Source organism: Hippopotamus amphibius, chromosome 4 (assembly GCF_030028045.1).
Source record: "Hippopotamus amphibius kiboko isolate mHipAmp2 chromosome 4, mHipAmp2.hap2, whole genome shotgun sequence".
NCBI lineage: Eukaryota > Metazoa > Chordata > Mammalia > Artiodactyla > Hippopotamidae > Hippopotamus > Hippopotamus amphibius.
The window spans coordinates 175,087,840-175,103,413 of record NC_080189.1 but is presented as its reverse complement, the minus strand read 5'-3'; the positions used below and the strand labels follow the sequence as shown (position 1 = coordinate 175,103,413).

At 34.0% G+C, this 15,574-nt stretch overlaps 1 protein-coding gene and 1 long non-coding RNA gene across 10 annotated transcripts in view; one reads left to right on the top strand and one right to left on the bottom strand.

Annotated features, from left to right (window-relative positions):
- LOC130852546 (uncharacterized) overlaps window positions 1-15,574 on the bottom strand; it is a 115,122-nt gene that overhangs the window by 41,950 nt on the left and 57,598 nt on the right. The gene's annotated exons all lie outside the window — the stretch shown is intronic.
- PPP4R3A (protein phosphatase 4 regulatory subunit 3A) overlaps window positions 1-15,574 on the top strand; it is a 39,666-nt gene that overhangs the window by 12,359 nt on the left and 11,733 nt on the right. For 8 of the 9 annotated variants that reach the window (XM_057733633.1, XM_057733635.1, XM_057733640.1 and 5 more), the window contains 9 exons: window positions 307-362; window positions 3,482-3,580; window positions 7,256-7,873; window positions 11,067-11,144; window positions 11,226-11,342; window positions 11,786-11,941; window positions 13,787-13,918; window positions 14,019-14,121; window positions 15,387-15,545. In XM_057733633.1, coding sequence (XP_057589616.1) covers window positions 307-362; window positions 3,482-3,580; window positions 7,256-7,873; window positions 11,067-11,144; window positions 11,226-11,342; window positions 11,786-11,941; window positions 13,787-13,918; window positions 14,019-14,121; window positions 15,387-15,545 — 1,518 coding nt within the window. The remainder of the gene's footprint in view (window positions 1-306; window positions 363-3,481; window positions 3,581-7,255; window positions 7,874-11,066; window positions 11,145-11,225; window positions 11,343-11,785; window positions 11,942-13,786; window positions 13,919-14,018; window positions 14,122-15,386; window positions 15,546-15,574) is intronic. The other variant, XM_057733634.1, reaches the window with a different exon arrangement.

Genomic DNA, 15,574 nt, shown 5'->3' with positions numbered 1-15,574 from the left:
TCACTCTGTGCTGTTTCATTACCTTCTGCTGCCCAGGAGTTGTTAGATTTCTATTACCATCCAATCCTTATTCTTTAGATGATTGTGTCTGTCTTGTTAAAAGTAAACATATAAAGCAAGCAGTTCTTAGTTTAACAGGCTATTATACTTAAATTCATATTGTTTTAAAATAATATTTCCTCAACTGAAGTTGTATGTGCATCAGACCTTCAAAAAAGGAAATGTGTGTGTATGTAAGGGAATATAATTTTGCTGCTTTGCAGTTACATAATGGAGTGTGTTTTTTTTTCCCCCTCTCTTCCCTAGGTTCTCTACTTTTAGAGTCCAAAATAAATCCTAATACTGCATACCAGAAACAACAGGTAAAGTTTTGAAGATGTTGTGCTTTATCTTGCATATTACCCTCTCAGTTTGGTGATTAAATGAAGATTTGCCACCTGATTCCTTACAGTGAAAGTGATATATTTATAAAGTTATATTTATATATTTATAAAGTAATATATATATTACTTTACTTTGCCAGTTTAATTCTGAAATACAGTTCTACCTGCAGTGTATAAAATCTCTATAGTGTATAAAATCTCTATAGTGTATAAAGCAATCATTTTAAATTAAAACAACAAACAAAAACTTGCTTCAGGTTAAGCTGTTCCAGATATTTGACCAACTGAGCCTTATTTCTCAAAAGTTAAAGCTAAAACTACACAGTTTTCTTGTTTCTACTTAAAGAGAATTAAAAGAGTTAACTACTGATGGCATAATCAGCTACTAACACAACTAAATGGTAGAAACTGTTTCCTTCGCTCTTGTAAATGCTAGTGCAGGAGGAACATTCGTGTCTCTGTACAGCAACTCAGTGTAAATAGGAATCTGATTTCTTACATAGCCTGACTAGGACCTTATAATAATACAACAGTTTTTTAAGAACTTTCAGTTTGAGTACAGTCTTCCTTGTACCATTCTGATGCAAGAGGTATCTGAAAGTAAGTCTCTCAACTTAGTGCTTACAAGCATTGTCATCAAAATTGGTATTTATTCGGGACATAAACACATAGATAATACCGAGTGCTCTAAAAGCCAGTGAAATCAGCATCAGTACCCCTATTGCCCTGAAGGTGCAGATATAAAATAAAGTAAAAAAATATTACCAACACATTTATATATATATTATTACTTTATAAATATATAAATATATCACTTTATAAATAACTTTATAAATAAATTATAAAGTGCTTTGTTTCATCATTGACCATTAAAATACGACTAGAGGGAAGTTTTATTTTGCACATTAGATGATGCCTAAAGATTGTGACTTGCTTGAGATGACACAGATAGTACGCAGAAAATCTGATGTTTACTCCTAAATGTATTTGTCCAGCAAGCATTGGTACAATATGAAATATTTTCTTGATGGTTCAGTGGTCTGTTAACACTTTGTTGCATTTGGTGTTCTTAAGAAAACTTTCAGGTTTGATTGGAATAGCTGGAGATACTTAAATTCATATTTTGAGGTTTCCGTCAGCTGAAGAGTAAAAGCACATCCTAAGAAAAAGAAAGGATTGAGTCTGTTTTGAGGATGGGTGAACACGTCTGTATGTCTTAACCTATAGGTTGTTAGATGAGAAGCAGGCAAGGTGATTTGGTGAAAATTAGGCTCTTTAAGGAAAACAGAAGAGTGATTCCTAAAAATTTTCAAACTTATAAATTTGTCAAATGGATAATTAAGAGAATATTTCTAGCTGTGCCCTGATTTAAGCCTCAAAATGATTCTGAATATACATTGTAGCAGAGCAGTTGCTTACAGTTGTATTAAACTTATTACTGATTTGATAGTGGTTTTAGACGTCTTCCCATGGGACTAATGTTATTACCAGTTTTCAAAACAGTATGTATTATCCCATTTATTTAAAGACGAAGAAACTGAGGCTCAGGGAGGCTACCCAACTGACTAATTTCTGACATGTTGATCTTACAATGTTAAATCATTTTGAGCTTGAACAGCTACTCAATCACTGTGGAACAGATTGCTTGCCAGGGATCTATGATCTCTACAAGTCCTTGAAGATAATAAGAAGGGGTCTTTGAGCTTTTTTTTTTTAAATTCTGAGTAAGACTTGTGGGTTTATCCTCTTAGTAATGCTGCACCGCCTAATCAGAGGATTGTTTATTTACCTCTGGCTGTCATCACTTTCGTTCAGTAAAAGACTATTGGTCTCATGATTGACAGTTAAGTAATTGACTGAACATAGTTCACATGCAGTTTCGCAGACAAATTTTTAAACATGGGATCCATTTGTGTACAATAAGAGGTGTCTTTGCCAAGGTAGTGAAAAGTATTAGAAATTACATAGATCCTTTAAGATACCTTACAATATAGTCATGTTTCCTCTTTAGTACAGGAAACTATCATTCCAATAGATGCTCAGCCAACCTTGGCTTGGCTCTTTTCAGTTACTTATTAGTCTGATTAAATTATTTTTCTTTATATTGTGTTGAAATCTAACTATGATTTCTACTTCTAATTCTTCTCTTTGGACCAGCTTGAAAAAGGCCACATGGTAGCTGTTACATTAGTTTCTTTTTCAAAGGTAACTCTCCCTAGTGCCATTCAGCAGTTCTTATATGATTCATAGATCCCTCTTGAAGAAGGCTCTTTTTTGAAATGGTTAATTGCTGTGAAACAGTGTATGTGTTTATTTAGAGTCATTAAGTTTGAAAAGATACTTGGACCCTATAAATATTATACCATGCATATTGTAGAATACAGACTATTTGTACTATAGGAAATATAAAGTGCTCTAGATATTGTAATTGTAGTGTCTTGTTGAGATTACATCTTAGTAAAAACTGTTGAAATGTTTATTAAACTTAATATCATTAGAAAAATAAAAGTCGGTATGAAAGCAATAAGGGTGGTGGGTGGTAGGAGCATCTTCCTTCTCGAACTTTGGTAAAAGTTAAAAAAATCTCTGTCCAGGTAAATGCTCATGTATTACAAATGTAGCCAATAATTTCACCGGCGTCATGGGCCTCAAGTGCCCCAGGTAAAGAACACCCAATACTGACAGAGAGGAGGAGGAGCTATATTTATTTTATTAATCCCACCCTCCTAACATGCCCTTGTTATTGAATACTTAGACTTCCTCTTTGGGAGTTTTGACTGGAACATAAAATGTAACTTAGTGTGCAGAGGATTAACATAACTGTTTAGTTTGTATCTTTTGATACATTTAGATTGTGTGCTCAATTTGTAGTGCTTTTCATATATTGGTTCAACTTCTTAAGGAGAACATTGTTTGCATCTTACAGATTGGATAAAGTGAAGTGTTAACAAGGCATTGGAAATTACTAACATCAATGTTGCAAAAAGTAAAAATGAGTGCTGTTTTCAGTTCCCTGTTGCTTTGTTCATTTGCCTTATACTTTGAAGAAGTTTGTGATAATACATGTTAATCATTCAGACTTCTTTTTTCCTCTTAAGGACACTTTGATTGTGTGGTCTGAAGCAGAAAATTATGACTTGGCCCTTAGCTTTCAAGAAAAAGCTGGATGTGATGAAATTTGGGAGAAAATATGTCAGGTAATTTTAAAAATTAGAAAATCAACATGCTTTCTTTTTAAGCATTTTGTTTTTTCCCATGCTTTAAGCTAACGCCCCAATTTTTAAATAGAGACACATTTCATATAGATCTGTTAAATTCACTGCTGTCTGTGAAAAGCTTGATATATAGGAAAGTACAGTTTATTGACATTAATCTACCCAGACCAGACCTTTTCTGCACTCCAGAGTTTTGTATCCAGCTGCCTTTGAGACCTCCTCCATGACTACTAACTAGCATCTCAGATTTAAGTCTAAAACTGAACATAATCTCACTGAGATTTGTTCATTCTCCTCTCTCTCTCATCTCATCCAGTTGCTGAAGCCAGAAACATGTTTATCCTCTATATCCATTCAGTCTCTCAATTATCAGTCTTAAATGCATTCACTTTTCTTTATTTTCATTGCTGTTAATTTACTAAGCCACCATCATTTCTTGCCTGGTTTATTGCTTTCATCTCAGATCTGTACCACAGCTAGAGTGATCTTTTTAAAACTGCAAGTCTGATCATGTTACTGTTTGTTCAGTAACTTGTGGCTCTTCGACTCTCTCTTCAACATCATCCTGCATGTTCTCAATTGATTCTGAAATTCCCTAGTGTTTCTAGGCCCTCAGTCTAGTGATAATATCTACAGTCTTTTGTGAATGGTCATTTTTTACACGCTCTAGTGGCTAAAGCTACTAAAGTGGATCTTGTTATGGACTCATTTAGACCATTATATCTTAAGGACACTTTATCTTCACGTTTATTTTATCTAGAGAATAAATAACTTTCAGCACATTCTCTAATTGATTGGTTCTCAAGATGTGGTCCTCAGACCAGCTGGATGAGCATGACCTGGGATCTGATAGAAATGCAAATTATGAGAACCCCATCCCAGATCTACTGAATCAGAAACTCTGTGAGTAGGTATCAGTAATTTTAATTATCAAGCCCTCTAGGTCAGATTTTCTCTGTAAAGGGCAAGATGGTAAATATTTTAGGCTTTGTGGAGCATACAGTTTAATAGCTTATTCAGTGCTGCTGTTGTATAGATAAAACGTAAATAAAAGGACGTCGTTCTCTTCCAGTAAAATTTTATTTACAAAAATATGTGGTGGGCCAGGCTTTGCTGTCATTTGTCAACGCCTGCTTCAGGCAATTCTGATGCACCCTGAAGTTTAAGAGCCACTGCCTTAATAGAAGCCACAATATTCTTGAGGCACAGTTTTCCCTTAATTTGCAGAATTTATTTCTGCTATGTAATTTTATTCAGCTGTGTTTTTCATAAATTAACCTGCCTGTTAAGCTGTCCCTTTCCTTCTTGTAACATGTGAAAAACTAACATTTATATTTATGCCTTCTTCACTTTTTGCCCCATACAGTTGTTTTTACAGTACGTTCCTCTAGATTTTTGTCATGCAGAGTTCTACCATAGAAGGATGAGATTAATGAGCTCAGGGTGGTGTTGACAGCACCCGTTATTCAGACAAAGCTTGTTCTCCTTCACCTTTCTGAGATGAACAATCCCACCCTGGATACAGTCTTTTATTTGGCCAGTATTTAACTCAGACTTGGACTCAATCTGTTACTGCCATGCCTGGCTCTCCTTTAAAGTTGTTGAACCTTTATTATACTTTTCCTTAGTCTGTAACACCATAAATTTTTCAGTCATTTTCTCTTGGGGCACAGGTAGTAGTACCTGTATACTTTTCTCTACAGTAACTTTCCTGAGAATCACTGCCTACTTTCTTCTTTTCTGATCTTCCTCCAACTTTTACATAGTTTATGTTCAAGGTGTCATTTCTCAATGACTCTTATGATCCTGACTCTACTTCTCAATTAATTTCTGGATCCTGGCTTATTCTAGGGAATTTACTACATTCTGTTCTCTGAGATCTGTTTCTCTATTTCTTGAACTCATCATTTTCTGATCTAGAAACAACTAAAAAATCTCCCCATTTTCTAGTACCCTCTTTGATAGCAGTTATGTCTGGGTGCATCTCTTTTGCCTTTTTATATCTTTTATAGTCTTCACCTTCTGATTTTCTTCATATCTGTCCAGATTGACTGTTGAGATGTATCCTTTCTCATAAGGAAAGCTCTCTCTTCTAGCTTAGTCTGCTTTCTTTTTTAAATTTTCATTCTTCTGTTGCTTCTGTTCTGAAAGTAAGACTGAAACATATTTGTCAAATTATTACAGTTTCACCTTGTTTCCCTGAGCAGATCAGAATCCTAAACACAGGCCTTTTTGATTACCTGTTCAGCCTTCCTATTTGCAAGTTAACTCAAGAAGATTGCGTTTTCATTACAATAAGGGCTTTCATCCCTTTTCATTTGGTTTTGTAATCAAACGCCTACCATTTTTCTGTAGGTAAAGCCATAGCTTGAATATTAGGAATTTAAAGCTGTGATAAGATCTTATGTAATTAAAAAAAATCCAGAGCCAGTTTTAGACTATGCCAGGTACAAACTGTGAATGTGCCTAGCCTCCTTTTGGTGGTGCTGCCCACTGGGTTAAGGTCAAGACAGTATCACCTTGCAGCATATTTCAAGACTTAGTCCAGGACTTCTTCCCTTCTAGTATCCATCACATCTCTTAACCATGCTAAACAGTTTAAGTTTGTTGGTCATTTCACATAAGGTCTAATTTTTCTATCCCTTTGCCATTCAACTTGGCCTTTTGGGCTGGTTTAGTGGCAGTGTCTCAAATTATAGGGCCAAGATAACAAAACTCATTTCATTCCAAAATACGTCTTTGACCTTTTCTAAAAAATTTTTTTTTTACCTTGAAATGTATTTAATTGGTGAAGACTTAAATAAGTTATCTTTTTATAATAGAGCCTCTACACTGACATAAAGTTGGGGTTTATGACAAACTTTAGAGCTTTTAGGGGATCATAAAGGGTACAGGTTTGGGTTTGTAGAAAGGAGAACTTATGGTTTGGTTACTTAACTTTATGCAGGTATTCTTAGGGGATAGGTCTGCTACACATAGGTTGCAGTTTCTTTTTATGTGGTTTTATTTTTGTGTGGGTGCACTTATTTCCCACTCAGTTTTTCTTAACCATATTTTTGGGCTACTAACCAGCATTTATACCAAATCAGTGACCCACTGTGGCCAGTTTGTAAATTTTCTTGGCCCTCGGTGTCTAAATTAACTGATATTAAATACTTTTCTTATTCTTACATATATTTTTATGGTCACAGCATTTGTTTCAATTTTACTTAAACTTTGAAGAGTTTGGTGGCCATACTGGAGCACAGTGCTGGGAATGCTTCTGATATTTGCCCTGGTCTGTTGGAAAAGAGGGCCATGGATATAAGATGTGAGTGGATGTTTTCCCATCAGGCCTCTAATATTATGGGTCTGCAGGGCACTCTAAGTCACAGTCACAGTTAGTTTAGTGGATCTTTAGAATGTTTCCGTTGCTGGTAAACCTTGTACTTAAAAGAAAGCTCATTCCATGTCTGAACTTTGAACTTCCTTCCTTAAATTGAAAGTATATATTATTTGCAGAAATGTGCTTAGAAAAGTAGGCAGTTGTGTCGTTTGAAGAAAGTTGTAGTCTTAAACTATCATTATAGTTTTCTTATAATGTCTGTTGTATCTAAGAATATCATTTAGATTTGCTTTGATTATACTTTGTCAGCTATCATCAATCTTGTTTGCTAGGTTCAAGGAAAGGACCCGTCAGTGGACATCACTCAGGACCTTGTAGATGAGTCTGAAGAGGAGCGTTTTGATGATATGTCATCGCCAGGTTTAGAATTGCCATCTTGTGAATTAAGTCGCCTTGAGGAAATTGCAGAACTTGTGGCATCATCTTTACCTTCCCCCTTGCGTCGTGAAAAACTTGCACTAGCACTGGAAAATGAGGGTTATATTAAAAAGCTCTTAGAGCTTTTTCATGTGTGTGAGGATTTGGAAAATATTGAAGGACTGCACCACTTGTACGAAATTATCAAAGGCATCTTCCTCTTGAATCGAACTGCTCTTTTTGAAGTTATGTTCTCCGAGGAATGTATAATGGACGTCATTGGATGCTTAGAATATGATCCTGCTTTATCACAACCACGAAAACATAGGGAATTTCTTACAAAAACAGCCAAGTTCAAAGAAGTGATTCCCATATCAGATCCTGAGCTGAAACAAAAAATTCATCAGACATACAGAGTTCAGTATATACAAGATATGGTTCTACCTACCCCTTCAGTCTTTGAAGAAAATATGTTATCAACACTTCACTCCTTTATCTTTTTCAATAAGGTAGAAATTGTTGGTATGTTACAGGTGAGTTAGATCATTTTTTTTTTTTCTTAAAAAGATACCTATTGCCTTCAGCAGAAGTAATATCCTGTTCTTTTTAGGCACATAAATTGAATTTTAATTTTTGTCTAAAGTTATGTATTTTGGTGATATAAGAGATTACAATATATAATATTGTGGGACCAGAAGGTTGTGTTTGGATTAGGAACGATAAATGTAATTTAAAACAAAGACAAAAACAAAACTAGTTTTAAGAAATTATAGGAAAAGGATCTTAATGAAGTGATAAAATGTAGAATTTTGGGGATACTAATCTTATCAGTTATGCATAGAACAGAATAGATTGGAAGAGGAAAGAAAAATAAAATAGAAGCCAAGAAATGTCATTAAATATAAAATACAAATTATCGAACTCCCAGGTAATCATTTATTAGAGGTCCAGCAGATGTTGGCAAGTTATAGCTGCATGTCTCCCTACCAAAAGGCATGCTTTTGTGATGGGTGAGAGTGTGGGGAGGTTAGGCTTGAATATGAGTTTCAGCTCTGCCTGTCACTCACTAGCTATGTGACTTGGGCAACTTTCTTAATCTCTTAAAAGCTTCAGCTTCCTGATCTTAAGGTTGGTGATATTAGTGCCCACACTATAAGGTCATCTGAAGATTAAATAAGATGCATGCTTATAAAGCATTAAACATGATACCAGACTCCTGAGCATTATTTTTAAAGTATCTATTAATAATTGCCTGTTAAACTCCATATTTTCTCTTCATAGTATGCCCAGTCTCTCGGGTGTGGTGTGTTAGGGTGCTTGCATCAACTGCCTAGGATGCATCCTGGGTTCTGCACAAAACATACAATCCAGATCGGAGCTGACCAGTAATCTGCATTTGTAACACCCCCAAAGTCAGAATCTCTCAGTAAATTATTCCATGGTGCATGAATTCATCTAGTTCAACTGAAATACGTTTGCATAGTGCAAAGATTTGTGAGTTGCATACTTCCTGTTTGTTTTGTTTCTTTATGCCCAAGGTATTGTAACAATAACAGTTAAGTGATTTGATTTGAAAGCTATTATCTTAAAAGACCTTACTTCAGATCTACAAGTAAAGTAATTATTTGAAACCTGGGTTTGTTAAATTAAAAAGGAGGTAAATGTCAGTGACAGCTGCGTGGTAGCACATGTTATGAATAAAACAGTAAATTTAATTTTTGTCTGTTCCTTTTTAGAAAATTGCTATATGTTCAGTGACCCTGGTTTTGTCACCTAATATATATATATTCATAATATATATATTATTATATATTATAAATATATTGTATTTAATATATTTATATTAAACACATTTACCATATAAATATATTACATATAATATATATGTATTCATACATATATATGAATTCAAATAGAAAAGTCAGTTGTACCAAAACTGCTTTCCTGAAGCTAGTGATAAGTCCATTTCATGTTGACTAATTTGACATGTTTTCCATTCAAGACAGACAAATAATATAGGCAATATAGTCTGGTAAGTACAACAGTATTCCTCTACAATAGTGTATTGTGATTGATAATGGAAGAAAAAGCGTTCTGGTACTAATTTTCATTTGTTCTTTGATAAGATACTAGTTTTTGTGAGCCACCTAATAGATCCCCTGTTCTGGTCTAGTTTTGTGTTTTGTTTTGTTTTTATTGAGATATAATTGATGTACAATAAACTGCATATATTGTTCGGGCCTAGTTTTGATTCTTGGTTTCTTTCTGTCATCCTAAGCGCTGTTGGTTCTTTTCTATAGCTCCACATGGTTCTCTTTTTATTACATAGGGATTTCTCACTTCTTTGTTTTCTTGGTCTTCAGCCCTGTAAAATGCCCGGTTTACTCATTAAGTATGAATAATTTCAAGTTGTTAAGTCTCTATTTCCCTATAGTATGCTCTTGTAAAATGCTGGCTGCCAATGCTGTAGGTCTTTCTGTTTCTCTTGATGTAGAGAATTTATATCCAAAGTGCTGCTGTGAAGGAGAGTTTTACTAATTTTTTAACAAGGAGTAATTAAAGCAGGTTCCTCCCCACCTTGTACACAGTCATAACCCTTACCATGACTGATTTCTGTATAATACTGTTGAACATTCTTAATTATACTTCACAGCAGTTCAGAGAATCTTTTTTAATCTAATCGTTTGATTTCCATTTGGTGGGATATATCTGAGATGAATCTTGATATTGGATGCTATTTGAGGTATGGCCTGTTTGTACACTGTAGAAAAAGTAAAGGTGGGAATAGCCAAACTAATTTAGTATCACAGAAGATGTTTCTTGAGCACCTACAGCAGTGAATATGGGGTTTATAAACTAGCGGGAGATACACACATAGATACATACATGTATGTACTTAGACTTAGGCATGTCTGTAGGGCATGTAGTGTTGAATTTATTTCTACTAGCTTAGGTAGTATGGAATTAAAATATAACAAAATCTTAACTAAAAATAATGACAGAAAAAATTGAATGGGCAATCAGGAAGGCTCTACCACCTACCTGCTAACTGTGATTGGGCTTTGGGTAAATTTCTTAATCTGTCGCAATTATAAAATAAGGATGTAAGATAACATATGAGGTTATTTTCAAATTCTGTATTCTTTCACATGCCCAGATTAGTATCCTATGAGAGTATCTTTTGAATCATTTTCAAAATAATTTAATACATTTTAATTTAATGTAGAATAATATAATAATGTATTAAATTATTTTGTACGTGTGTATGTGGATATCTTCAAATAAAAGATGTTTCTTTAAAAGTTCTGAATTTAGCTTTTTAAATAATTGAATCATTTCTGTTTTTAAAAACATGAAGAAAGTTTTATTTTCATTTGAGAGGTTGTAGAACCTTAACTTCTAAAGTTAAGGTTATGAAACCCTATGAAAATGAGGGATCTACAAACCATGATTGTTTTTGTAAATAAAGTTTTATCTGAACACAGCCATACTCATTCATTGACATTACCTATGGCTGCTTCCGACTATGACAGCTGAACTGAGCAGCTGTGGTAGAAACCGCAAGGCCTAACATATTTATAATGTGGCTCTTAAGTAGACTTAGGAAATAGAGCCTTGCCGAAATATAAAGGATAATCTCTATAAAATCCCCAATTTATCCTTTAATAGTTTTTTCCTTCTTTTAAAAAACAGCATTGCCAATAAATTTATGCTTTGATTTCACAGGAAGATGAAAAATTTCTGACAGATTTGTTTGCACAGCTAACAGATGAAGCAACAGATGAGGAAAAAAGACAGGAATTGGTAAGAAATTTGATATTATGAAGAGCATGAATCTAAAACAACCCAACCTTTACAGCCACTGATCCTCTTTCCTAATTTCAGGTTAACTTTTTAAAAGAATTTTGTGCGTTCTCCCAAACGCTACAACCTCAAAACAGAGATGCTTTTTTCAAAACTTTGTCAAACATGGGTATATTACCAGCTTTAGAAGTCATCCTTGTAAGTTTTTATCTCCTTATACTTAATTACCATTATATTTTTAATACAAAAATAGTATATTTTTTATGTAACATGCAGTTATTTGATTATATGGCTATATATTTAATAGCTGTGTATTACATAAAGTTAAAAAGCTATAAAATTCTAGTATTAGAGAGTCCTTACATAGTACTGAAAGGACACATACAGGAATTTGCCATATTTTTAATATCAATAATTTGTTAACTTTGCAGCCTATTATTTGAAATGTTAAAGTAGGAAAATAAACAGGAGTAAAAGAAAAGTATAACTTTATCCATAGAACAAGAATTTTACATACAACAATTTCCTTGACCTTTTTTTTATTGAAATGTTTTCTTATAATTTGTTAGGTTTTAGATTTATATAGCTGCAAGTTCCATATTTTTATTATTATAGGAGAAATAAGAGTTTTTTATCTGCAGGGCATGGATGATACACAGGTGCGAAGTGCTGCTACTGATATATTCTCATACTTGGTTGAATATAATCCATCCATGGTACGAGAGTTTGTCATGCAGGAGGCACAACAGAATGATGATGTAAGTAAGAAGTTAACAGAGCAAAAAATAACCAACAAGGTAAATATTTGCACTAACAGTAAGTATTTATATACATAGGGAGCTATAACTGTATTTATTATTCATTTCTTAAAGATTTAAATAGTCAATGTTTGAGAAAAGTGTAGCCATGATATCATGGCTTATTCTTCCCCTAAATTGGCTCCTATCTCAGTTTATAAATTATCTTACAGCAGTTATTTGTTAATGCTCAACTTAAATTTCTTTTAAAATTTTTGAGATTGTTTCTTAATTCTGAAGTTAATGTGCTATGTTGTGTTGTTTAAGTCATTTAATAAGTGGTTCTGCTATATGTGGAATTATGAATAACTTCCTAGGAAAACATTGGCTTTGCTAGGGATAGTGTCTCAAAATCATAAGAATGAGGAAGCTCAGTCCTTTGGAAAATGTTTAGGGTGCTTTCTTTACTGCCTAACCATAGGGAACAAGCTGTTGTGTTGCACACACGCGCGCACACACACACACACACTCACTCACTCACTCACTCACCCACTCACCCATCAGTTTCAGAATCAGGGAGAAAATGTGTCCTGGTGATGTGAAAGGTTCTCCCGGAGTCTGTGGTACATGGCATATGTGGAAGCCCTAAATGTGTGTGCTCTGTTTTCAGATGATTAAACCAATGATTCTGATTTTTTTATTTTATCCTTCCCCAACTAAAATCTTGGAAGTAACTTTTTACTTAAGAATAAACTATTCTGCCCTCAGCTCCTTAAGGGAGGGGGTAAAAAGACAACCTCTTAGGGAAAAAAATATATATATGCAGAATTCCAGCCTATCATATTTTTACAGATGAGAAAATAGACTTTTTACTTTTTAAAAAGATCTTAATGTGTTGTGATGTCAAAATGAAGTGGAATGCCTAGTAACTTCTATATTTAACACTTAAAAAAACTGTATTGTCAGGGTAGGTGCAGGAAGTGCCAGTTTGAACAATTGAATGTTATGTCGCATTTTGCTTTTATAATGTCCTATCTTGAAAAACAAAATATATATATTAAAAATAAAGGCTATTCTTGTTGGCCCTGTAACCCACTAGTTGAACATACATTGGTATACTTTATTTATATGCAGTGGTCTTCTTGATCCCCAGTCTTAATTATTATTTCCATATATGTCTGCATTTCCCTTTGTCTATCCTACCATTGCATATGTAGGCAAGAGCAGGGATTTTCTCATTGAATCCCTCTCAATTTTTATTTACTCCTTCAGCCAGGAAAACCAGTCATAGTAGAGCATCAGGAAATCTAATAGTCAATTTTCTATATCATTTGGAATATCTATAATATATATTTTCTCCTGTGTGCTCTCTAAATAATGTAATTGTTTCCCCCAATTTCAGACATTCAGGTACCAACTAATTTTTTCTTATATTTATTTTAAATGGAAACTGTATATATCATTTCCGTAAATGAACAGATACAGTTATCATTTGCCATAAATAGAAGGAATCTATAAAAATGCAGTGAAAGAACAATGTTATAAATTCTACCTAAATATTCTTACTGTTAAAAGTCCATTAGCTTTCTTCAGAAGGGAGATTTTGTTATCAAGAGGTATAAAAGATCTGTTAGCACCAAACTGAAACTTTGTTTTTATTTTAATCAAGGGGATTTAAAGATAATAAAAACTTTCTTTTCTTTCTGGTACTATTTGTGTAATGTGCCTATACCATACTTTTGGAAAACTGCTCTGTATTATTAAAGAAATCAGTCAAGCATTTCATTTTGTTTGCAGTTAACAGGATAGCTATAGCTAGGTAATGCTGCAGCGTATGTCATAGTATGTGCTTTTCCCTTCTCTCTGATGATAAGTGATCCTTCTTGTGTATGTTTTTCTCACCAGGATATTTTGCTTATCAACCTCATTATAGAGCATATGATTTGTGACGCAGACCCTGAACTCGGAGGGGCGGTCCAGCTTATGGGCCTGCTTCGAACATTAGTTGACCCAGAAAACATGTTAGCTACTGCCAATGTAAGCCATGGGCATTTTTCTCTTTTTCATATTATACAATTTTTATTGCTGCTAGGAACCAATGCAGTTAAAGTTCATGGAAGTGTTTTTGATTCCTTAGAAAACAGAAAAGACTGAATTTCTGGGTTTCTTCTACAAGCACTGTATGCATGTCCTTACTGCTCCCTTACTGGCAAATACAACAGAAGACAAACCTAGCAAAGGTAAGATAATACAGGTTGGTAGTTAAGTTCTTTGTTCTTGAATTCTGAAACTCAGAAAATTGGTGTTAACATAGAGGTCTACTAATATATTTTCAGAAGAGGTGATTAGAAGGTAAAATTTCTTCTAAAAGTGCTACTGGGAAAGAAGATACTAGAGATAATTTGTTGCTTTCAGAATTAAAAAAGTTTTTTTTTGCTAAAGCAGTATTTGTATTTGGTTTGCATTCACATATATGAAACAAAAAGAAAGAAGCAGCTATTAGAAGATTCATTTTATGTTATTTGTACTCCAGGTCTGTAGATAAAGAACAAAGTTTGTGCTTAGTATTAAGCTGTTTTTATTTGCATTAAGGATTATATCAAAGGTAGGATTATTTATTTCTGCATTTTCTTCCTTTAGAGTGAGTGTGTGTGTGTGTGTATGTTAGGGTCTTCATTGGGAAATTCCTTGTTGAAGTTTTGAGAATGTTATTTTGTCATATGAATTATCAATATAGTATATTTTTAACTTATAACACCACTTAGAAAATAAACGTTAAATTTACCTTTTTTTTTTTGTGACCCTAGAATCAAGTCTTGGAAATGTGATATTCATTTTTCCCTATCTACTTTATTCATAGTAGGTAAAGCTTGAGGCTTCTTTCCAAACCCACACGTTCAGTTCATCAGACATTTATTGAGAACCCATTGTGTGGAAGGCCCTTTGCTGTATATATAACTGTTAGGGGTTAAATGGGGGAAATGAAAAAAGTTTTGGAGGCTTGGTGCCTGGTGAGGAAGATAAGCCAGTAATTATAATTCAGTGTGGACTTATTATGTGTAGTAAAAGGAGGCACAAAGCGCACGAGTCAAAGGAGCAGAGAGAGTAGTTCCATCAAAAGCCAGATGATGTCTGGTGGGACCTCCTGTGATATCTGTGCATCCATTGAGGGATATAAGACATGGTAGAGCATTCTTCCTCTTTGGAATAAAACAGATCTAATAAATCTGTATCCCAGTTTGCATTACTGATAATATTTCATACCTGGGTCTTCTGACACTAATTCTTCACAGAGTTGTTTAAATTAAATGTGAAAAAATGGAGAGCACAGTTCTTGGCACATGGTAGGCATTCGATAAATGGTAGTTCCCTTTTCCTTAACTTTAACATATTTGGGTTAATAGAAGGGATTTTATACTTGATTGGAATTTGGATTCTTATATTTGGGGAGGAAAAGAATATAAGCCATTAAGTATAATTGTATTTTGTTTGTTTGTTTGTTTAGATGATTTTCAGACTGCCCAGTTGTTGGCACTTGTATTGGAATTGTTAACATTTTGTGTGGAGCACCATACCTACCACATAAAGAACTACATTATTAATAAGGACATCCTCCGGAGAGTGCTAGTTCTTATGGCCTCGAAGCATGCTTTCTTGGCATTATGTAAGTGTTGCTTCTGGTAGAGTTACTTA